Source organism: Watersipora subatra, chromosome 7, assembly GCF_963576615.1.
Source record: "Watersipora subatra chromosome 7, tzWatSuba1.1, whole genome shotgun sequence".
Taxonomy (NCBI): domain Eukaryota; kingdom Metazoa; phylum Bryozoa; class Gymnolaemata; order Cheilostomatida; family Watersiporidae; genus Watersipora; species Watersipora subatra.
In genome coordinates, this window is record NC_088714.1 from 49,584,483 (window position 1) to 49,606,902 (window position 22,420).

The window sequence follows — 22,420 nt, forward strand, 5'->3', positions numbered from 1 at the left end:
TTATTAGTGTCTCTTCAAGATGGTATGGTATAAAATTTTGTACTTTTTTTGTACATCTAAGCCTAAGGCCTAAGTTGAGCAAATTTTTCCATTAACATTATGTTACAGTTAGCAGGTGAAGTATGCTAACTTGACCTGTAGGTGTTGTGTCACTTTACCAGAACTCATAACCACTACACAGTTTAGCTTAGTCCTTGATGTATGAATTAAACATCAATAACACACGTATGAGGAAATGAAATTGAACAGTTTACTTCTAGAAAAAAGATATTTGCGTATCGTGGGCTCAAAAACATTCGATGACACCGTTGGTGAGTATGTGTCTATGTGTGTATATCATCTAATTATAGTATAGACTAGTATGCTTGGCAGTCTCGAGGGCCATGAAAGACTGGCATGTGTGATCAATATATTCATTTTCTGGCACAGCGAGGTGACTGAGTGGTGTAGTGGTAGTGCGCTTGCCTTTTAATCTGAAGCCCAGAGTTTGATTTCCGTGCGAAGCAATCCTTTTTCTTAGCGATCTTAGCGTGCTTCGGACAGACAAGTAGACAGACATGGCTAATAGAGTAAAGCTCTTATGAGGGGGAAGGTCAATGTTGAACCTTGTAGAATTACTACTAAGGGCTTAACAAGCTTAACAAGGACTTCATTAGAGTTAATATGTAAATTTTGACCCAATCAACAAAGGTTCTACAGCTGGGAGTAGTTTTATCAACATGCAGAAACAGCCAGCACGGTGACTTACAAGGAAATCACACACACTTTCTATTATATTCATCATACATTGACATTACCTACAAACTCCTGTTAAATTTTCAAAAAACATATAAAATCAAATTTTACAACAAATGTAATTGGCTGAAATGAAATCCCTTCATCAATCACAAAATAAACAGCCATTTCATGAAAGTTTTATAAAACATTGCCTTGCGTAATAATCCTGTTCCTAGGCACGTGGCTAATGCTATGTGATGGGCTTGTGCCAAACTTTATCTGTATCTCATAAACATGTTAATGACTTGAAATGTTCCAAAATATTTGCCACCCACTACAAACAATCATGTTTTACTACATATGATATGGCAAAAATTGGGCTATAAATGGGCTATGCCAAAAACATGTACTCTTGTAATCACCAGCTGTAAACAACAAGTTATGGGTGGAAACAGTCCCAAATAATTCTTCCATTTGGTTCATATAAATGCATTTGCAAGTATGGTTATTTAAGATGGCAAAACCATCTTAAATTGACAGTATTTTGAAAAGTTTGTTTGTATAAACATTAACACCTTTGTTGAATTAACATAGTAACATTCACACGTGCGACCCGCTTGATTATAACGACCAAACCTCAGTTTATAATGTTTTAGTGACTTCACTCAACGCTAAGATCACAAAGAAAGAATACAATAGGTGTGAAACCAGAATTTTACCAAATTCATATATTGTCCATTCTGTCATATGTCGCTCTGGGCTGGTATCACTTGGTATCAGAGACATAAATAAAATTGGAACGCATACAGAAATTATGTTTTAGGATTATGCTATCTAATATGCAGAGTTATGATCAATGTCTTAATGTCCTTAATACTGATGAGCTATCTGTGTTATTAGATACTGGCCATCTAAGACACTCAGATTGCATATATCCAATCTGTCTAACCATCTGTTATATAGATGCTTCTCCAGAAAATACATATTATACCAGACACCAACATCTTACCAATTTACATTATAAAACAGAGTTATGTAAAAAGAGCTGTTTCATCCAATACTCATAATTTTACTTTATTATTATTTATTATTTTAGTCTCATGGTATAATTTGCTTTGAACAGCATAAACCAGTGGTAATCAAGTTTAATTAAGTGAAAACCAGTTAAATCAATTTCTAAATGAGCTACTTTCTACTGTTAGTATTACTGGGTACAAAAACAAGGAAAACACTTGTTCAACTTCATCTGCATACCACATAACTTATCTGTCATCGCTATATGACCACTTGTGCGCCATCATTTAACACCTTTGTTTAGTTCTATGTCATTGGTCCACCAAAGCATTGAAATATCTATTTCATAACGATTTAATGACAAGCGGTGAATATGCCGCTGTAACATATCCCACTCTACTAAACATTCATAAGGTAATGTTGACATTTTTTAGATTTTGGTTCCCAGTGCAAAATGGGTCGTTCTTCAAAACATCTTTAATATGACTATAAGCTAGTATCTGTATTTATATAGGTATATACTAGCGTACATACTTGTATATGTAGTTATATAGCTATATACATGTACTAGCGTACATACTTGTATATGTAATTATATAGCTATATACATGTACTAGTGTACATACTTGTATATGTAGTTATATAGCTATATACTAGTGTGCATACTTGTATATGTAGTTATATAGCTATATACTAGTGTACATACTTGTATATGTACACTAGTATGTAGCTATAGGTATATACTAGCGTATATACCTATAGGTATATACTAGTGTACATACTTGTATATGTAGTTATATAGCTATATACTAGCGTACATACTTGTATATGTAGTTATATAGCAATATACTAGTGTACATACTTGTATATGTAGTTATATAACTATATACTAGTGTACATACTTGTATATGTAGTTATATAGCTATATACTAGTGTACATACTTGTATATGTAGTTATATAGCTATATACTAGTGTACATACTCGTTTACAATTCCATACATACTGCTTGTTTTCTCATTACGATAAATAGCTTAGGTACAAAGTTCGCTCTGAAATTTTACCAAATCATGTTAAAAATACAATCCATTGTCTAAAAATCATTGCTTTTTCATGTACTTAGTTGTGCAGGAAAGAAGTTATATACATTGCAATATCGCTTTAGACGGTCATAGATGCCTGTGATGAATTAGCAACTGCAACATTGAAAGATGAACCACCAAATCCTGGAAAATAAAAATCTAACAGCTTTTGTGACATGATTATCAAACCCAATTGCCACTTGGTTTCTTCAAAACTGGTTTACTTGCTAAAATGAAAGTAGAAGAAAAGCCAAAGATGCCAATGTATTCTGATGCAGCAAATTTTATTATTTGCTGCGTAAAAACGACTTACACTTTAATTTTTTCATTTGGCTAAAATGATCTTTAGTTTAAACTCTTAGGACACACAATTTTTAACCTTGGCTGATATGATTAAGATACGGCACTTTGGAAAGCCCTTGTTTAGCTATTTTCTAATGATGCAAGAAGAGCATGGCTAATATTATAGTATATGAAAACTCACATAATAGTTATCTAAAGTCAGAGGCTGATGAGCAGTATATTGGGTGAGGGAAGTGCATATTAATATAAAGTACGGAATAATGAAGCGACAACCAAGCTTTTACAGTTATTCTAACTTCCCTTAATACAATTGCTCACATAAAGGAGGAATGTGATTGTTAAATTCCAGTCATAGGAAAGATAAATCTTAAATACTGGAGCTATTCGGTACAAAAGAAACATAACATTTTAACCAAATGTTATAAGAACAACCAGATCACAGAAAAAATAATATTCTTAAGCATTCCCTTGAAGTAGTAAAAAACCATCCTTTTGCAACAAAGAGCTAATTAGCGCAGTGCAGGCATTTCAGAGGCTCAATGATGTGTGACAGTATCTATTTCTGTCTGCATTAGCCAGCTACAAGACCATGCCTATGAAATTTGACTAATTATGCTTACCTAATTAACTGATAGCTTAATCTCATACGTGGTAAGGCTGGCTGCCAAGAATAGGCCTGAGCTGACTACGCGGTGTACGATGCAATGTGGAACTAATCAGTCTCCATGTATCAAACTTGAGTGGTGATTTTACAGCAAGCCTACACATGTGGTAAGAGTGTCATATACATTGGCAAATTTGTCTACAAAAAATTCTTTCAAACCTTGATGAATTCTCGAGATCTGACACCTGACACATCGCCTACTCAGGTGAAGCTGATCTAAAAAGTTATTTGAATAATCATACCAATAAATGTATCTCACTTCCTGCAAACTATACAATGTAGATGTTGGTAAGGTAAGCATGTTGCCAAATTCTTGAACTTTTTACTTGAACATTTTGTGATCTGATGTTTTTGTGTAGACCATATTCAACTGAAGTGATCGAATAGTTAAGATAAAACAATGCGTTGGTCATATGAACATGATTTATAATACATTGTCAGAGAATAACCAGTGAGATAAACAAACAATCAAATACTGCTGCTACTAGGAATAACCCATTTAAAGGCTGGTTCACACTATATCGCCATATCTCGGTGTTGATGCTACAATACTTCAGTGATCGTCGATGATAACAATGTTCACACTATCACAAACCCATCCGAGTTTGCAACAGGAGATACTCTGTGACGTAGCGTTCTCATTTTTCTTTTTAAATTTTCATGAAGAAACCTGTTTCTTCTCGTGTGCTTGAATCAAATACTAATCTCGTAGCAACTATCATAACCGGAAATAAATAAATCACGCAATTACTATCGCCGCGAATTATTACTGACCGCGAATTACCATCGCCGAAATGGTTCACATTAAAAAGACGGTTGTTGATGCTTGGCGAAATATCGCGAAAGTTTGACTGTTGCAAACTTTCCTGACGTATCTGGGTTTCTTCATCGATGCCATCGGTCTACAGTGCACATAGTCGACGATGAACGCCGCAAGAACAACGGTAACATACTATAACGCCGACATACGGCGGATATAGTGTGAACCACACCTTCAACCACACCTATCAAATGCATTACCGATTCAAAAAGTAACATCTCTCCTGTTGTTTCATCTTTTATTGTCAAGTGATTTTATTTTTGGGGGACAAGTGATGTAAATAAGCTGGTAGTGAAAAAATAAACTGACAATTGTAATTGTTAATCATATTTATCTAATCATACTTGATGTTCAGCAGTACCTGTCCGAGACAGACTAGGTGTGATAGAATATGTTTGGCTAATAGTTATTTATCTCTGAATCGACGCTATAACTGTTGATCCAAAGACGTGGTTAAGACACACTGACAGCAAATGGGATGGTTGATAGAAGTCATATGACACACGGTGATCCCTCCCTCCTTTATGTCTTCTGTATATCATGATCGCAAAATGTTCAATAATCATGTAGTTATTGATGGTGACATGAGGCGAGGGGTCAGGGTAAGTGATTGGGGGTGAGAGGTCGGAGTCAAAAATTGTTTACAGCAGTTCCAACAACCAGAAAAAATAACCTATTACCCTGCGGGTCTCTTGAATTAAAAACTAAAGTTAGGAAAACACATCACTTAAATAGTTTGTAGTTTTTTAAAAGCTCTAGAAATAGTAATAAAAAGACTTTAATTTACTGCATTATCATGCAAACCATTTTTTATGAAAGTCACAATTTTGAACAAGCAAGTCAATTTAGAGGGCTGTTTTCAGCTAATTCATCAACCGGAAACAATCATCTTACTTATATGACCTATACTTTTACACAAACTGATCTGCTGTGCAAAAAAGAAAAGGGGTATCCAATGCTACTTTTTCATAGATTTTAGTTTTTGCAGTCAGTTCTGGGAACTATTAACAAGAATAAGTAAAAGTTCGCTGTGATTCAATTAGCATACTATGGAAACAACGTAATTGCCTTGGACATAATTTACCTGTTCTGACATGAATGAAAAACTGTTTTCAGTGATTTTCCAGTTTCAAGGATGCTGTTCTGTGGAAAGTGGTACCACTGCATACATGACATCAAATATAACCTTCTCTCAAAATCTGCTTGTCTTTTCCGAAAATTACTATCGGCAAGATAGCCAACCAAATGTGGATACACATTGGAAGCCAAATATTCTTGAACGTGTCAAGATATGATTATGAGAGAGTCGCGTAAGTCAGGCAGGATGACAAATCGCTGCATAAGGACCGCCCATCTGAGGTAGAAACCAATCGAGAGAGTCAATTACAGACGATTAGAAATCTTACAGATGAAGATGGATGGAAGAATGCTCATAATGGTTGGCTGAGATGAACTTTTGGGCCAAGGCGTTTAATCTCTTGCCTACTTATATAAGCTCAACAGATTCTATTGCTTCAGTTTGTCCAGGTTAGCATTACGATACAACTTGGCATTTACTCTCATCATTAGTCATCTTGAATCACGACGATTCAACCTGTCATTACCTGCTAGAACTCAAACTCACGAGAACTCAATAGAGCCGCAACATCAGTCAACACCTTCCAAAGCTAGACTAAAGACAAGAAAAACACACAACTCCTGAACAATTCTACATTACCTTCCAGACAAACCAAAGAACTAGAATTGCGGATGGTAACGGTGGAAAACTTACATAACTTGAACATCTCAGACCACTAGAAGATAATACTCTAAACCAAAGATATACTAAAACAATGCATTTCATGCTAACCATCATTATATACCTCTACGCCAGTGTGTATTCTGCTCAACCTAAGATGATTCTCTCGACCACAGACTGTTTCAAGGTATGTGAGTTTACACCATCCCAACCACCACTTCTCAATGTACTCATACTAATGCTCACCCTTGTTTGTGTTCATGTGCTTGGCTTTGGTGTAGCGAAACTTGCTTACATACAACAGAATGCTTGAAAACCAAAAAAAGATATTTTTTGCAAAGTGCCATATGTTGATTTATGTGCTTTAAAAACTGTCAAATCAGAAGAACAAAAACATATCAAGCCAAAGACAAAAAAAATGGAAAACACCCAAATTCTATAAAAGTTTTAATTAAATAGGATGTCAATTAATAGAGCAGAGGCGAGAAAGTCTGAAAAGCTCTTGATAAGGAAGTGACATTGAATAATGTGAACATAATTATACTGGACTCCGATTTGTCATGCCCTTAAGGAAGCCAAGCTGATGCAAATTTTTGAATGTCGGCGCACTACTAATTAGTCCGTGGTACATACCATTCATCAATACGCATCCTTGAACACAGGATCATAAGCTATGATGTCTCCTTGAACACAGCATCATAGGTTATGATGTATAAACTCCCGACTTACTTTAAAATTAACCATTTTCAGCAAAGAAGGGATACATTTAGGGAACATTAGAGCCCGTTTTAGTAAATTCATAGTAAATAGGGAAGTAATCAGTATCGGCTGGAGCAGACCAAAAACCGCATAACTCACCTACTTGTTAGGGCATGAATCTACCTATGAAAGTCTGAATTGTCACATGAACAATTCAAGCAAAACTATTTTCTTTACTCTAGATAAATAAGCTATCATTGGATATAAGCAACATACATACCATTATTACATTCACACGAATATCATCTATTCTGGGAAAAGTAGTATTATCTAATACTGAACTATCTGATAAGGCTTTATTATAGAGAAAAATTTGACTAATTGTTGCGGTCAAAGTCTAAAAACCTCTTTCTAAAATCTATAAACAAAAGACTCAACCGACAAGCATATTACAGAGAGAACTTTCAGTAATCGCAGACGAGCTACAGTTGTGGAAGTTCAGTCTAAAAATTATTTTATGAAATCTATAAATAATTGTGATTCAGCTGTCTCTTAAGAGGAAACCACAAGTGAACGTAAAAGCTTGTATCAGAGTTCCTCCTACCACTCAGTGTATGTTGGAGAGAGTATGTTAGTCAAAGGAAATTGGACTGCACAGTTATGATCATCCAAATACATGTAGATTATGATAATCAATGCAGACGTTGCTTATAGAGAGATAGTAATAAGATTTCTTTGAATTATTTATAAGCGTTAATAACACAGAGCAAGGCATAGAATAGGTTACAGGTATAGCAAGAGATCCTAACATAGTAACTTCAGAGACAGAAAAACTTTCAGTATACGAACAACAGTCTAAAATCAAATTTAAAGTTATTTATGAAAATATGATTTGGTGTGCTGCGTGTACCCTATGCAAAAACATATGGGCAATATTTACCGGAGCTAGGAGATTTTATAATGTCTAGCTGAGACATGGTAAATTATATTTTTGGTATAACCTTATATACGATTGATATATCTTTTCCCACATACATGTATATGACAGCTACATCATTTTTGTTGTTGTGAGCTAGAAAGTATATTTCAAAGGTGCAGAGTTCAAAAGCTACAACAAGAAACATGAACATCATGCCTATACATGGATAAGTAATCTAAAGCTGGATTATTAATCTAAACTGCCTAATTCATTTCGGCTGAATGACTCTCAACTTTATAAAATGGCTATAAAGGAACATAGTAGTAATTCTCACGCACGTAACATCCTCTAGTCTCGTAGAACAGTGAGAACAACTCGCTGGCCACCAGTTTAGTAAAATCTAGCACTAACATTACCTATAGCTTAAAAAATATAGTCATAGAACTGATTTGTAGAGTGATTAAAAGGGAGAGTGACTACAACTTAAGATCTCGAGATAAACTTCAACTAAATGACTAGAGTTATTAACTGCTAGGTCTAATCCGTCTTGGTAGCTTCCATTAAGGAAGCTTTAAGAGGTATAAATCATTGAGGAAAGCAGTAGCTTATGTCTATTATATGAGTCGACTGTCATTCAGTGCCAGAGGCTCTGACTATAAGTAAGCAAAACATAAAAATCAAGATAAATAAAAGTGAATAAATCTAAAAGCTACTTTAAATGTATACGTGGCATAATAAGCCAAACGAACACAAATCTGCAAATGTTTCTGCTTAACAATTCAAGTAGAAAATCATCAATAAGTCAAGTTTTAAAGATGAAACTTGCGCGAAATATTAGTGGAGTTTATCAAAAAATTTTTATCATTCGCAATTGTTTTTTATGTTTGAGCTGATCTGACTGTCAAAATGTTCCAAGAGTAAAATTGACAAAACTTGATTGCGACTGAAACACTCCGAGAAAACATACGTGCATATTGATGTTACTATTGTCATCATTGCGATAGTTAATGCTGGCTATTGCATTCAAGTCGCGGCATTACCTGTCTCTATTCTGTCAGTCGTTTTGGAACTATGTCATAATCGCACTTTCGCTTGAATCTAAGCGTTTTTACTGCAATCAAGTTTTGTCAATTTTAACCTTTAAACATCCTGACAGTCAGTTCACCTCAAACATCAAAGACAATGGCAAATGATAAAAAATATCAATACTTTCTAACAAACCTCCTACAATTTTGTTTTGGTTCATCTTTAATGAACCTACAATTTAATAAGAAAAAGAGAACGTTGTCAAACATGCCAAAATAAGCAGGTGCAGCTGGAAATATGAAACTTCTGTTTAGTTATTAGTAGGCATGCGTCAGTGCTATAAATATCTATCAATAATTAATACGTTTATCATTAAAGTAATCCATCTCAACGGTCGTAGTAAAAACTTGGGTACCAAATTGGGTTTATAGACGAATGCACAGCAGAATGAGGGGCCAATAGAAGGAAATAAAAACAGCATTCATTGTGAATGTAGTCTTTCCGTGTTCTATGTGGCTTCGTTATATACTCCCCATGTATGTCCACCCTACTCTACCTGGTACCTTTCTAGACCCTACCTGTACCTATAACATGGCCTGAAGAGGCTAGTGTCTCGCCTTCATCGAGTATAGAGCAAACAACCCCTTGCCGACCAGGCAGCCTTCTTTGCCCTGTGGAAGACATCTTTATAGATGAACCGGAGTCAACTACTACGGTGGGTTGTACCTCCCTTTGTCAAGGAATTCCTCTAATGTCCATTTATGTGATTGCTCTGTGTGTAAATGTGAATCCTATGATTGTAGTGTGAAGCTATGTTGTCCATTTTTGTAATTTCCCTGTGTATAACTGTGAAGTTTGTGGTAAAGATGTCCAAAGATAGCTTATGTGTAGTGATGATAGATTGACTTCTGCAGCAGTCAAAAATGAAATATCGATCACCATCTCATATCCCATTCTATGATAAGTATACTTACTTGGTACTTCTGAATGTAGCTAATTTTACTCATTTCACATACCTGCACTCAAACTGTTTCCTGACATTCTAAATATAGTTTTTTTATTCAGAAGCTCTACGTAATGCATAAGCAATAGTTCATTAATGTTCATTCATGTTATTTTATCTTTCTCTGAAATATTGCAGTTTATCCAGTTTTTTTTTCACTGGGCATATTCTCTATTCTTGATTCCAACGTAAGCTTTCACCGCAAGTTCTCATTATGTCAAAACAAAATAGATACAACTGAAGGAAGAAGCAGAGTTTTTCCTTGTAGTCTGACACTCCAATTTATAGACAATATACTGTATATGCAATACTCCTTGCTAGGTATTTGCTTGGCTGACCAAGAGCTTCAACGAGTCGTTTATTTTTAGAGACCTCCAATGGTACCCAAGGACACAGTATTTTATGTTGCCGATGACATGAATCTGTGCACATTCTGGAGATGTATTACACCCGTGTGGGCAGTTCAAATGAAATGCGCCCCAGGATCTCAATTAGAGCCGGCATATATTGGTGGCTCCGCGAATCCCTGTTCAGTCCGATACTATAACGATCCTACCGTCATCAACCCTTGCGCACGCCCGCCCAAACTTCCAACAGTAAGTAGATTTGAGAATACGTCAATGTGTACACGCAACACAAATGTGGATCAAGCAACTGTTAATACTTGAATGCCTATTCCTTTAGTCACACCAATAACACTGAGAGTAGGCTGAAGTTTGGGCACTGATAAAAGAATCTATAATCAATTCGTCAAGTCAATTCGAAAGCTAAATTGTAGTTCATTTAAATCTTACAAATTAACCTGAAGTAAGAAATATCTTTTGCAAAAAAAGTACATTTATACTGAGGATAGAGTTTTGGCAAGCAAAAACTGGTGAGCGAAGGGCTATATTCTCAAGCCATCCATGAGTTACAATATCGGATACCAGTTTGGAGGCTGAGCTAATGGAGTGTGGGACTTTATAAATTCCATACTTAATTTCCTCACAATCTCCATTCCAATTGAATAAGATCTGTGTAACTAGTCAATCGGTACGGCTTGTTGTAAATGAAAATAACTGGATCAGATAGAAGTTACTATTTGTGCTGTGCTTGTTGGTTGCATGAAGTATCAACATTTTTAATCGAAGTTCATGATTTTCAATTCATGTTAAGCATGTTATGCGAGGATTCTGAGACACCAAATTTTTTGCCACCGATTATCACACTATAATTGTAGGTTTACTGTTAATGATAACCTTCATATTGCTGTAAGTACAATTAAGCTCTGTAACATTTCAGACAACTGCACCACTAAGCCTTCCAGGAGGTATACCTTTTCCAGCTGAGGCCTTATTGACTGCGACAAGGTCATTACCAATAACCAATATTCCAGCAGAAACAGTCAATGGAACCGCGGCTGTCACAGAGCCATCAACTATTTAAGGAGATATGCTGCCAAATACATTGAGGCATAACTTGATAAGGTACATATTGACCTATCAAATCTCATGCTAACTCGAATAGAAGTTGTGATGAATGATAGAAATCCTATGCACAAAGATAATGACTGTTTGATATCTTTACTTTATATATAATTTACTTATCTACATGTAGAATACTAATTAAATAAAAGTATTTTCACTTTAAATTAATTTATATATATTTATGCATTCAAACAATTTACTAAACGTAAAAAATTTTTGTAGCAGACAACATTAAGACATGTGGAAGTGCAGTCGGTCTGCTGTAGAAACCAATTGAAAAGGTTTTCAGAGTAACATAAATCTGTCAAAAAATGCCTTAAAAATCGGTACAGCGGCGGAGAAAGGAAGTTCATTAGCAAAAATGCACATCTCAATCATGAATTTTTGTAAAAGAAGTAATTGTAGTGTTAAAAGATAATTAAAAGGTCACAGCTATACACCGAGCCCGAATGGATCCCATTCGCACTCAGGTGTCAACTTCTGACAAATGAGTACTTTGTGCACTCATCTGTTTATTCTGGGCGCATAGCTTGGTTAACTGCCAACAATGGCCAGCTCAACGCATTGCCACTGTGACAGGATACATGCAGGAAACAAAAATTAAAACTTAAGATGAAAGGAGAGTTGATTAAGGATGTATCTCAAGTGTCAGCGCAACTTCTATTGTTTTATAAATCAGCCTAATGTTTATTAAGATAGTTCTTAAGATAACTAAGTTTTCATCTAAAATCAATCAAATGAGGATTTGTAAGTAAAAGATTATCTAAATTACAGAACAGGTGATCAAATTAAACTAGCTTACAAAAGCCATCTTCGGCATGAAACTGTTCAAGTGATGCTTTATGTTTTAACTGTATATAGCGTGTCATAGAAAGGGCTTGATCACTAGCTATAAGTAGATGATCATCACATGCATAAAAACATTTAAGTTAATACATTTTGGAGTTGATCAATGTGTCTTTTAAACAATTACGATCAAAGTCATAATTTTCAATGGATTTCAAAGAGTGCCACATTTTCTTAAACTATTAATTTCGAAAAAAAATTCAATTACTAGTCTTGTACTAGCTGAATGTTGACAATGTATGTAATGTAAGCAATGATAAATGTGCAGTCTTGTAACATTGAACCAGATCCATGACTGACGTGTACTTTTCCTACAGTTTCAGAGACAAAAGAGGTGCATAGACAATCATACTAAGGATGACTAAACCAGATGTCAAAAGAGAAGTTGTCCAGAAGTGAAGACAAGCAGTAAGCGACCTTTCAAACGGTGAAAATAGTCGAGGATAGAGCGTGTTGATATTGGTTATAGAGCGTGCTTTTATAATATATATACAACATTATTTAAATCGTCTGATAAATATATTGCTGGGTCGACGAATCCAGTTTGCATTTATGTTCCACGAAGCAATGGCTAGAGATAAGGTTGACGATAATTTTTATCGATAACTTGTAAGAGGTTTGCAGCGAAAACACAGTCTCCTCAACAAGCCTGAGTACTCTTCCGGTGCTGCAACTATGTTTGAATAAGATATCTATTATATTGTCAAACTTTTATAGTATTGCCTATTCTCAAAAAACATATAAGCTTGACAAACTATGGTATTTTGTTTTTACAATTTTTTAAACCAGGAATCACAAAGTGTTTCTAACATATTAGTGACGATTCTATGTTATCAATTTTTATTTTGAATAGATAATGTGATGAAACAGGCATTTTCATGCAGTCTTCGTGTGTATACGAATCCATCGTCAAGACCTCAATTAGAACTTTTATAAAACAAACGCTCAAGCGATGAAACAAATGAATACTTGAGAATAATCTGATGAATGAGCTCCAAACAACTTCAAAATTAGCGTAATTACTAACAACTTGATTGAATAGTGAAGGATTAACAGCTTTCACAAACACTGGATATGTTGAGCTATATCGCCCTGTCATCGTGTTTTACATATTTTTCATATAAATATTTCACATCTTTAACTTGAATGAGCTGAGTGATGGCATCTGCATGACAAGAAAACCAATGCCTATGATCATAAACTGACATGAATTGACAAAACTTGATCGCAGATAAAACACTCAGAAGAAGACTTTTCCAAAAATGTAATCAATAGCCACACTTCCTGTTTGTTCCACTTGTTATGACATCAGTTAGTATGTTCAAGTAACAGTGTTACACGTCTCTATTGGCATATATGTTATTTTGTATTTGCTCGTGATTATTAGAATAAAACTGCAAATTTAGCTTCAAATACATAGCTATAGATGTGTCAAATTATTTAAAGATAAGTTGGTTAGAGATTGTTTCATTGTTTACCGCTAACCGCTGGATAAACATATAAGTACCTGATGTTGATGAGACCATATATTTATAAACTTATAAACTGTACGCACAACTACTGAAGGCATTTTCAGCTAAACTTGGGCCAGTATTTAACTTGAACAAGTTGAGTGATAATTTCTGAATGACAAGAGAACCAATGTCTCGGATCATAAACTGTCTTGGAGAAATAATCATTTATGCTTTTCGTACTTTAACAATACTGATTTTGTCTCTGAGAATATCAGTATATTGTCACCAGTTGTTCACACCTTGAAACATCGACCAATTAAATTTAAATGTTATTCATATATGTGAGTACATGTGGAAGTGAGTATGTGTCTGACTTTAGTCACAAACTGGCCCTGGTTATATTTAGGAATGAATATCTACCACACTGTGGTACCCGAGCTAATCAGTATAAACTGCACTTATTGGAGACCCAAGGCGGTGATGGTTATATTTTATACAAGATAATTTTGGAAGTAATTCTTATTAGAATATAAGGGCTTATGATTACACAGCAAAAATGTTTAGGTTGATCACAAAAAACCTCAATCTGAATTCTACAAACTGCTGTGTGTATTACCTGCAGGAGTAGTTTCCCAAGCTGCTTTCTGATAGATTTCAACAGTAGACGGGCATAAGGGAATATTACATAAATGCTTAGAATGCTGGAACAACTAGAATGTACTTAAGAGAAAAGACATTGGGTAAGTAATCTGCTTCTATAAATCAGACATAGTACCATGGTGATAGGGCTAGACGGGTGTATATCTACTAGCTCTATCCGAATACATCATCGGGTTTTACAGAACTAATGAGCGGCGATTACTAATCTGGCATATCATATTATGAATGCATAATTTACTCCAAGGTTAGTTCTGCTTGAAACACCTGTAAACCGCAAGTAAGAGAGTAGTCACTATAGACGACCGCATTTCCTTAAGACAGCTTTTATATCAGTAAGACTAGTAACCAGGCAGTCTAGTCTACCATGAGATCATCAGGTGTAATAACTAAATGCACAAATATTCAGTTATGACAGTGAGTAGTCGAGTGGAGCAGTTGCCAAATCATTAATTTATTATGCTGAAAGCTGAGAGTTGAATCTCTGTATAATGCAACTTTTTTTTTTCTTTAGCCCTCAATTGCAGCGATGGAGAGACATGGCTCTATTATAGTAAAGATTGCAAATGCATTGAAATTACACCACACGGAATCATCAACACAAACCAATTAAATGAACCATTCTTCACAAGGGCAGCTAATCATAAACAGAAACTTAAATGATGTGAGCCAAAAGTTTATACTTATATAAGGCTTTTTAATGAAAAAACTGAAGAGCTTCGTTCAAGTCGGCTTAGCATTCGCTATATAAAACCATTTCTGCTGTCATCATAATTGTGGATTGTTTGTTACCAAGCCTACTTTTTCAAGTACGCATCGTACTTGAAAAATTAGGCTTGGTTAATTTAAAATTAGTTTAAAAGTAGTAATCAAGACATTAAGGAATTTAGTCTATTTTGCCAGTTGCCCATCATTGCGAGTAATATTGCATAAGATTTGAAACATTTTCAAAGTCAGCAAAGTTCATTTATTTATTTCAGTTAAAAATTTCTTTTCTAAATAATACAAAGATAGCTCATGTAAAATTTCTTAGCTTTAATTTTACTAGAAATATAAAGAATATTTTAGTGGATTGTTTGCCATATTAGCTTACATAAAAAATAGGCATGGTCAGAAGCTTAAGTGCATAGTCTGAAGCGTTTCAATCTATATATACCAAAAAAATACCTATATTTTTATTTGACACAAATTTATGTACAAAAATTTATGGCTGTATTACAGCTGGTGACAGGTTCATGTTAAAACTCTTTTATAAGCAAGGTTACACGAGTATGGTGTGTGTACGTATTTAAATATACATGGGTATATCATAGACCTACCATGATTATATGTATCATAGCATCGCGGGGTCATATCAAATTGAGGCAAAACTAACAACAGTAGGCCTATATACAATAAGAGGAGCGATGGAAAATATTTTACGTACGGTAGATTATGGTACTCTGTGGTTCACTTTTCATGGCTTCAGTATCACATGGGATAAAAACTACTCATTAAAAAATTTAAGAATTAAAAAAACTAAAATACATGTACATAGATCTCTCCCCTAACTAGTGCCCAGTGAGATCCTCTTTCACTAGTGCCCAGTGGGATACTCTCCTACTAGTGCCCAGTGAGATCCTCCCTTACTAGTGCCCAGTGGGATACTCCCCTCCTAGTGCCCAGTGAGATCCTCCCCTACTAGTGGCCAGTGAGATCCTCATCTACCAGTGGCCAGTGAGATCCTCCCCTACTAGCGCCCAGTGAGATTCTCCCCTACTAGTGCCCAGTGAGATTTTCCCCTACTAGTGCCCAGTGAGATCCTCCCTTACTAGTGCCCAGTGGGATACTCTCCTCCTAGTGCCCAGTGAGATCCTCCCCTACAAGTGGCCAGTGAGATCCTCATCTACCAGTGGCCAGTGAGATCCTCCCCTACTAGTGCCCAGTGAGATTCTCCCCTACTAGTGCCCAGTGAGATTGCCCCCTACTAGTGCACAGTGAAATCCTCTCCTACTAGTGCCCACTGAGATCCTCATCTACCAGCAGCCAGTGAGATCCTCCCCTACTAGTGCCCTTTGAGATTCTCCCCTACTAATGCCCTGTGAGATTTTCCCCTACTAGTGCCCAGTGAGATCCTCCCCTACTAGTGCCCAGTGAGATCTTCCCCTATTGATGCCCAGTGAAATCCTCCCCTAGTAGTGCCCAGTGAGATCCTCCTCTACTAGTGCCTAGTGAACTCCTTCCCGACTAGTGCCCAGTGAGATTCTGCCCTACTAGTGGCCAGTGAGATCCCCCTTTACTAGTGCCCATGGAAATCCTCCCCTAGTAGTGCCCAGTGAGATCATTCCCGATAGCAGCATCATTGTAATAACAGTCACCACCCTTCGCTGTCATTTCGTTATTTTGTGAAGGTTAAAGATGCAAAGTGGTTGTGACGCCCTTCATTATGCCTCTGAAATGCTTTCGGCCCTTAAAATTGTCTACTGACCTTAAGAAAACAAGGCAAACACTTACGATTAATAAAACGTGACTTCATTAGATATGAATTTATTAGCTTCTATTTTATGGGTTTTTACTTTTACCAGAGGGTAACAGAGAGTTAAATGTGAAAAAAGAGGGATTACCGCATAGTTTACCACCATTGGCAAAAAAGTAGCACACAGACTGATGAGATAAAAAATGTTAAAGCCATACTGAAATTGAGCAACTCAAATTTTTAAATACTGTGAGACAAAAATGAATCTTTATACTGATTACCGTTCACCATAGTTTCACAAGAGCGCTCTTGGTTACCAAGTTATAAATATTGTTTAGCTTATAAACATAGAGCTGCAATGTCAAGTTTAAATACTAACTGCATAAATATCTAATGGAAGTGCATGACATTTGCTTGGTTATACAGTTTAACATAATTGTACACGCTTCAGAGTTTAGCTGCTAGATCTTCATCTCAAAATTATGTATACCTACATCAGGTGACACGATAAATAAATTGTACACAGTTGTCCCGTTACGGATAGGAGGTATTTACAAAACCCTAATTACACAACGACTCATGTCAAACATTAATAGATTTCATGAGAAACTATATGTATTGTTCTATCGTCTGAGATTTTTTTTGTTTAGGTGATCTGACAACCAGGATGTTTCAGGGTTAAAATTGACAAAACTTGATCGCAATTAAAACACTCAGAAGAAAAAGACCTCCAAAAATGACATCAATAGCCACACTTCCTGTTTGTCCCACTTGTTATGACATAAGTTAGTGCGATCAAGTAGCAGTGTTACGTGTCTCTATTGACATATATGTTATTTTGTATTTGCTCATGATTATTAGAATAAAACTGCAAATATAGCCTCAAATACATAGCTATAGGTGTGTAAAATTATTTAAAGGTGAGTTGGTCAGAAATTGTCTCATTGTTTCCTGCTAGTTGCTGTGTAAACATAAAAGTACCAGATGTCGATGAGGCAAAATATTTATCACTCATAAACTATGCGCACGACTACTGACATCATTTTTAGAGAAAATTGGGCCAGTATTTACCTTGAACCAGTTGAGTGATAATTTCTGAATGACAAGAGAACCAATGTCACTGGTCATAAACTGACTTGGAGAAATAATCATTTATGCTTTTTGTACTTTAACAATACTGATTTTTCCTCTGCGAATACCAGTATATTGTTACCAGTTGTTCACACCTTGAAACATCGACTAATTAAATTTAAATGTTATTCATATACGTGAGTACATGTGGAAGTGAGTATGTGTCTGACCTTAGTCACAAACTGGCCCTGGTTATATCTAGGAATGAATATTTACCGCAGCGTGGTACACGAGCTAATCAGTATGAACTGCACTTTTCGGAGAACTTTATACAAAATATCCTGCATTAGGGTAGCATCTTTAAATGCAACACTATCATAATCTTAATTTGGTCATGGGTAAGAATATGTATGGAATCGAGGATTGGTGTCACTGTGAACAGCGACATCATCACAGGCCTACATGTGGAAATAAAAATACTTCAAACAATTACAAAGTCAAAAGTAGAGATGGTTCGTCGTTATGAATACTTTCAAAAAGAAAAATTTATTTTGGGGGACGTCCATCGAGCCCCTTTAGACAATCACCCTTTTGATCATTTTGGTGTGGACTTTCTTCTGAGCTTTTAATCGCCATCGAGTTTTGTCAATTTTAATCTTGAAACATCCTGGCAGTCAGTTCATTTCAAACCTCATAAGAAATCGCAAATGATCAAAAATACTGATAAGATCTACTTTTTTATCTCTAAATTTATAATAAATAAATGAATACTTTTTTATCTGTAAATTTATAATAAATAAATACTTTTTTAATCTCTAAATTTTGAATAAGTGCCTATGAGATATATGTACAAAAGTAAGTAAAAATACCTACTACACTTTATACACAGCTCTTTTCGAAATGAAAACACACATCATTCTACCTTAGTAGCATTTGAACAAGTAAGATTTATAGGCGCATTTTATATACACTAATGATGCGCCAACCAAGTTTTTTACCTCCCTAGTTCTATTTCAGTACAATATAACTCTGAACAACTTTTTGACTCAACGCATACTGTAGTACCAGTAGATTTAGTTATATAAGGATTTTAGCCGTGTCACTCTGAACATGAACATAGAAATATTGACATCTGGCAAAACTCCAGAGCTGTAGAGACAGAGAACCAATCTACTGATCAGCTCGTATTACTCTATACTTTCCCACGCGGGCAATAAGAGAGTCTTAGTTTGCGACTTTCACAATCGTGGTGTTATCAAAGATTTGATTGGCCAGTTAAGCATTCAGAATATCTATGGCAGATGATTGATAGAGGTTTGCAAGGGTCATGATTGATGATGCTAAGTGATATAGCTAAACGTAGAACATTTAAATACTACTTCATGTTTTAAACGCGCAACACGTTAACGCATCTACAAAAGACTAACAGCTAAATGTTGGCAATAGTGTTAAATTTCAGTATGTTATTCTCTTTCAACTGATGTGTTTTGTCCATGGTTGTACATGACTCCAGTTTTTTTACAATGATGATATAACAACCGCTAAGGGAGTGTTAGCAAAACTTTGGTTCTTAACACTGCTAATACTTACACAAATGAGTTCAAATAATTGCTTTTGTAAGTAAGTTTTTATAAAGTTATCATAACAAACCAAATTGCCGCCTTTCAGGCAATGAACACAGGATTCCAACAAATTGGAGAATATTGGAATCACTACTTGTACATCTTAACTGATTTAAATTATCTTACTTGATGTTTAAAATAACTTAAAATATTATAACGGTCTTAAGATATCCATTCACTATTGACAGTTATGAAAATGAGTCAATGTCAAATGTCATACGAATGTCATACATCATCACAAACAATTCATTGCTTTCCGGCACAACACTTTATACACAAACAATAATTAATTCAATCTGTTCTGATGTATCGGTTTAGTCTATTTTCGAACAGCAATTAATAACAGTTTTACATTCAATGTTTATTCTGTCTCTGAGATGTTCTTTTACATTTACTAAGTTATTCATATATGTTGCACTGTATTATATTGTATTATATAGTAATATATTACAGATTCCATTAGTATCACTTGCAAAGTTTTGTGTTCGCCGGGTTATATTGAGAACACTGTTCAACTCTAGCATCTACTCTGTATGTGTGAGTTCGAATCCCATACGATGCCATCTTTTTCACAAACCTTCAACTATGACTTATGACAAATGGAAGGGCACGGCTCTTACTATAGTAAAGATCAAGGATTAGTGCATTCAGTATTTAATTAGTAACATGCATAATGATTTATATTCAACATTACGGTAGCGTAGTAAGTGCATTTTTATTAATTTTCACATATTTACAGTTATAAATTTTCAATATTTTATGCGTAACTGACATATTGTTTGGTAGACAGAGTTACCGTTTGGTATTTATAGCAATAGTTTAAATTCATAACTTTTAATTAGCATTCATGAAATGTTTGGTAATCCAAAATTTACACGCAAAAAGGGTGCGGTATGTTTTACGGTAGCTAAGTTTTTGCTGTATATTATATGTAAGTAAATAACATTTATTTCCTACTCACCTGCACTGACTTGCACCCAGGATGTTCCGATAGGAAGCTGTGTTGTGACCCCCTTCCTCACAAACACATTGTTATTCGTGTCGACTGCCCAAACCATTGTGTTCTTGTCATTCACGTGTACCGACCGGAAGCAATGGCCCTGAAGACAATGACAAGAAGATTTTTAGCAACAAATCTCTCCAGCTGACGTTAGACAATAAAAACTTATAAAATAACTGATATTGAGTGATTGATTGTAATTTCATCAATTTTTCCTACTCAAGCACAAGCCAAGCTCAAATAAGCATTCGCAACTTGACAAGTTTTTTCTTAAATTATGATCAAAGATGTAAAATCTTCACAGCATAAAGATTCAATCAGCTCATCAAATTAGGTTTTACGCTGTTTTTGGATTGACAGAAGACAAATAAATTATATATGTCAATGTAAACACAAAAGTCAAAAGAAAAGCTAACTTCCCAAAAAAATCCGACAAACTGCCGAGAAGCAAGACCAAAACGCAAATGTGTATGCAAGAAACCACAACTGAGAAGCAGGCCAAGACATAAAAGGCAGCAGCATTTTAGTCTTTTTCATCTATTATTTATGGGCACACAGACAGCATTTCCTCATTATATAACAAAAAACACATATATACATATACTAGAAAAATGCAGAGGTATTAAAAAACACCTTATAAACAGTGGCAGGTAATGTAGTTGCCTGTCACTTGCCATTAGCCTGACACATTGCCAATGGCTAATTTGAGTAAGTATTTGACTTACTAATAATATCAGTGAGAGCAAGCTTTAGTGACATTGCGCCATGACGCAAAGTGCTATGGGTATTTTAACCTAGATAGCGACTAATATCGCCCAATAAATCTATTGCATCTCGTGTAGTTCAATGGGTTAGTTTTTGCCTTGTGAACGGGAGGTTCCGAGATCAAATCTTCTGCGATACGGATTCTTCATTCCGAGATTTTAGTAGCTATCGCTTGACACACCGAATCACAGGCAAACACTGATTAACATAATACTTTATTGGCAAATGGTGTGAAATAAGCTTCCAACAGGTTTTGATAACATGATTGTGTTACAAGTACTCTGATCAACAAAAACCAAATGATAACTATCTGAGTTTGGGTGGAAGTTTTTGTAAGCAGTGAAATCGGTGGACTGATTTGTTAGTGAACATTCATTTATCTGAAATAAATCTCAAAATTTTTTAACCAATCAAAAATCAAATATTGCTTATATAATTAAATGAACTACAATGCTAAAAACCAAAGGAAATTATGTTGTACTATAGCTTTTAATCTTAATTCCTGTCATGTGATCACTTCACAAAAGCTTCAGAAATATCGAAAAGCTTTTTTTATCAGCAAAAAGGCGAGACAAGATCACTAGCTACTCACGCCGAAAAAAACCATAAACATTTAAAAAAAACAATCTGTCAAATACTTAATTGGAAAAATCAACATTAACTAGTTTAATGGTTTTGAGTAGAGGAGGCATGAATGTTGAGGTTAAAAATGCCCCTGTTTGGACCCGTTGTACACCTTAACTCTATGAATATAAAATTAATTCTACCAAAACTTGTCCACAGCCTCAAATATTATGAACATTAATATTTCCAGGCAAACAATTTGCAGAAGATAAATAATGCTACTTCATAGCTGATGACCTCCTTGCAATCGCATGGAGATTACTTCAGGTACTCAACTGTGCCCTAAATACGTCGCTATCCTTATAGATATGAATAGCGTCGATAATATACAGATATGAATTGTGTCAATAATAGTAGCATATAAATAATACAAAAGTCTATATGTATAATAATTTTTTTATCTTTTATAGTTTTTAATAACAAAGAACTCATGACAAGCTATTAAAGATAAGCTTGCACAAAACTTTTAGTATATTT

The 22,420-nt window shown here is 35.1% G+C and overlaps 2 protein-coding genes across 2 annotated transcripts in view; one reads left to right on the forward strand and one right to left on the reverse strand.

The window, feature by feature from the left end:
• LOC137399443 (tectonin beta-propeller repeat-containing protein 2-like) overlaps positions 1-22,420 on the reverse strand; it is a 170,952-nt gene that overhangs the window by 41,303 nt on the left and 107,229 nt on the right. Inside the window, exon 25 of the mRNA XM_068085562.1 lies at positions 20,516-20,654. Within this exon, the coding sequence (XP_067941663.1) occupies positions 20,516-20,654 (139 nt within the window). The remainder of the gene's footprint in view (positions 1-20,515; positions 20,655-22,420) is intronic.
• On the forward strand, positions 6,065-13,162 carry LOC137400148 (uncharacterized). Its single transcript, XM_068086463.1, has 5 exons — positions 6,065-6,523; positions 9,552-9,695; positions 10,352-10,579; positions 11,265-11,449; positions 12,613-13,162. Exons 1-4 carry the CDS (start codon positions 6,431-6,433, stop codon positions 11,406-11,408), a joined length of 609 nt encoding a protein of 202 aa, XP_067942564.1. The 5' UTR covers positions 6,065-6,430; the 3' UTR covers positions 11,409-11,449; positions 12,613-13,162.

Bases quoted from the DNA above. Each gene is read 5' to 3' on its own strand.
- LOC137400148 (XM_068086463.1), top strand. From the start codon at position 6,431: ATGCATTTCATGCTAACCATCATTATATACCTCTACGCCAGTGTGTAT. The intron at 6,524-9,551 runs GTATGTGAGTTT...GTACCTTTCTAG, and splicing joins CGACCACAGACTGTTTCAAG to ACCCTACCTGTACCTATAAC. The intron at 9,696-10,351 runs GTGGGTTGTACC...GTTTATTTTTAG, and splicing joins AACCGGAGTCAACTACTACG to AGACCTCCAATGGTACCCAA.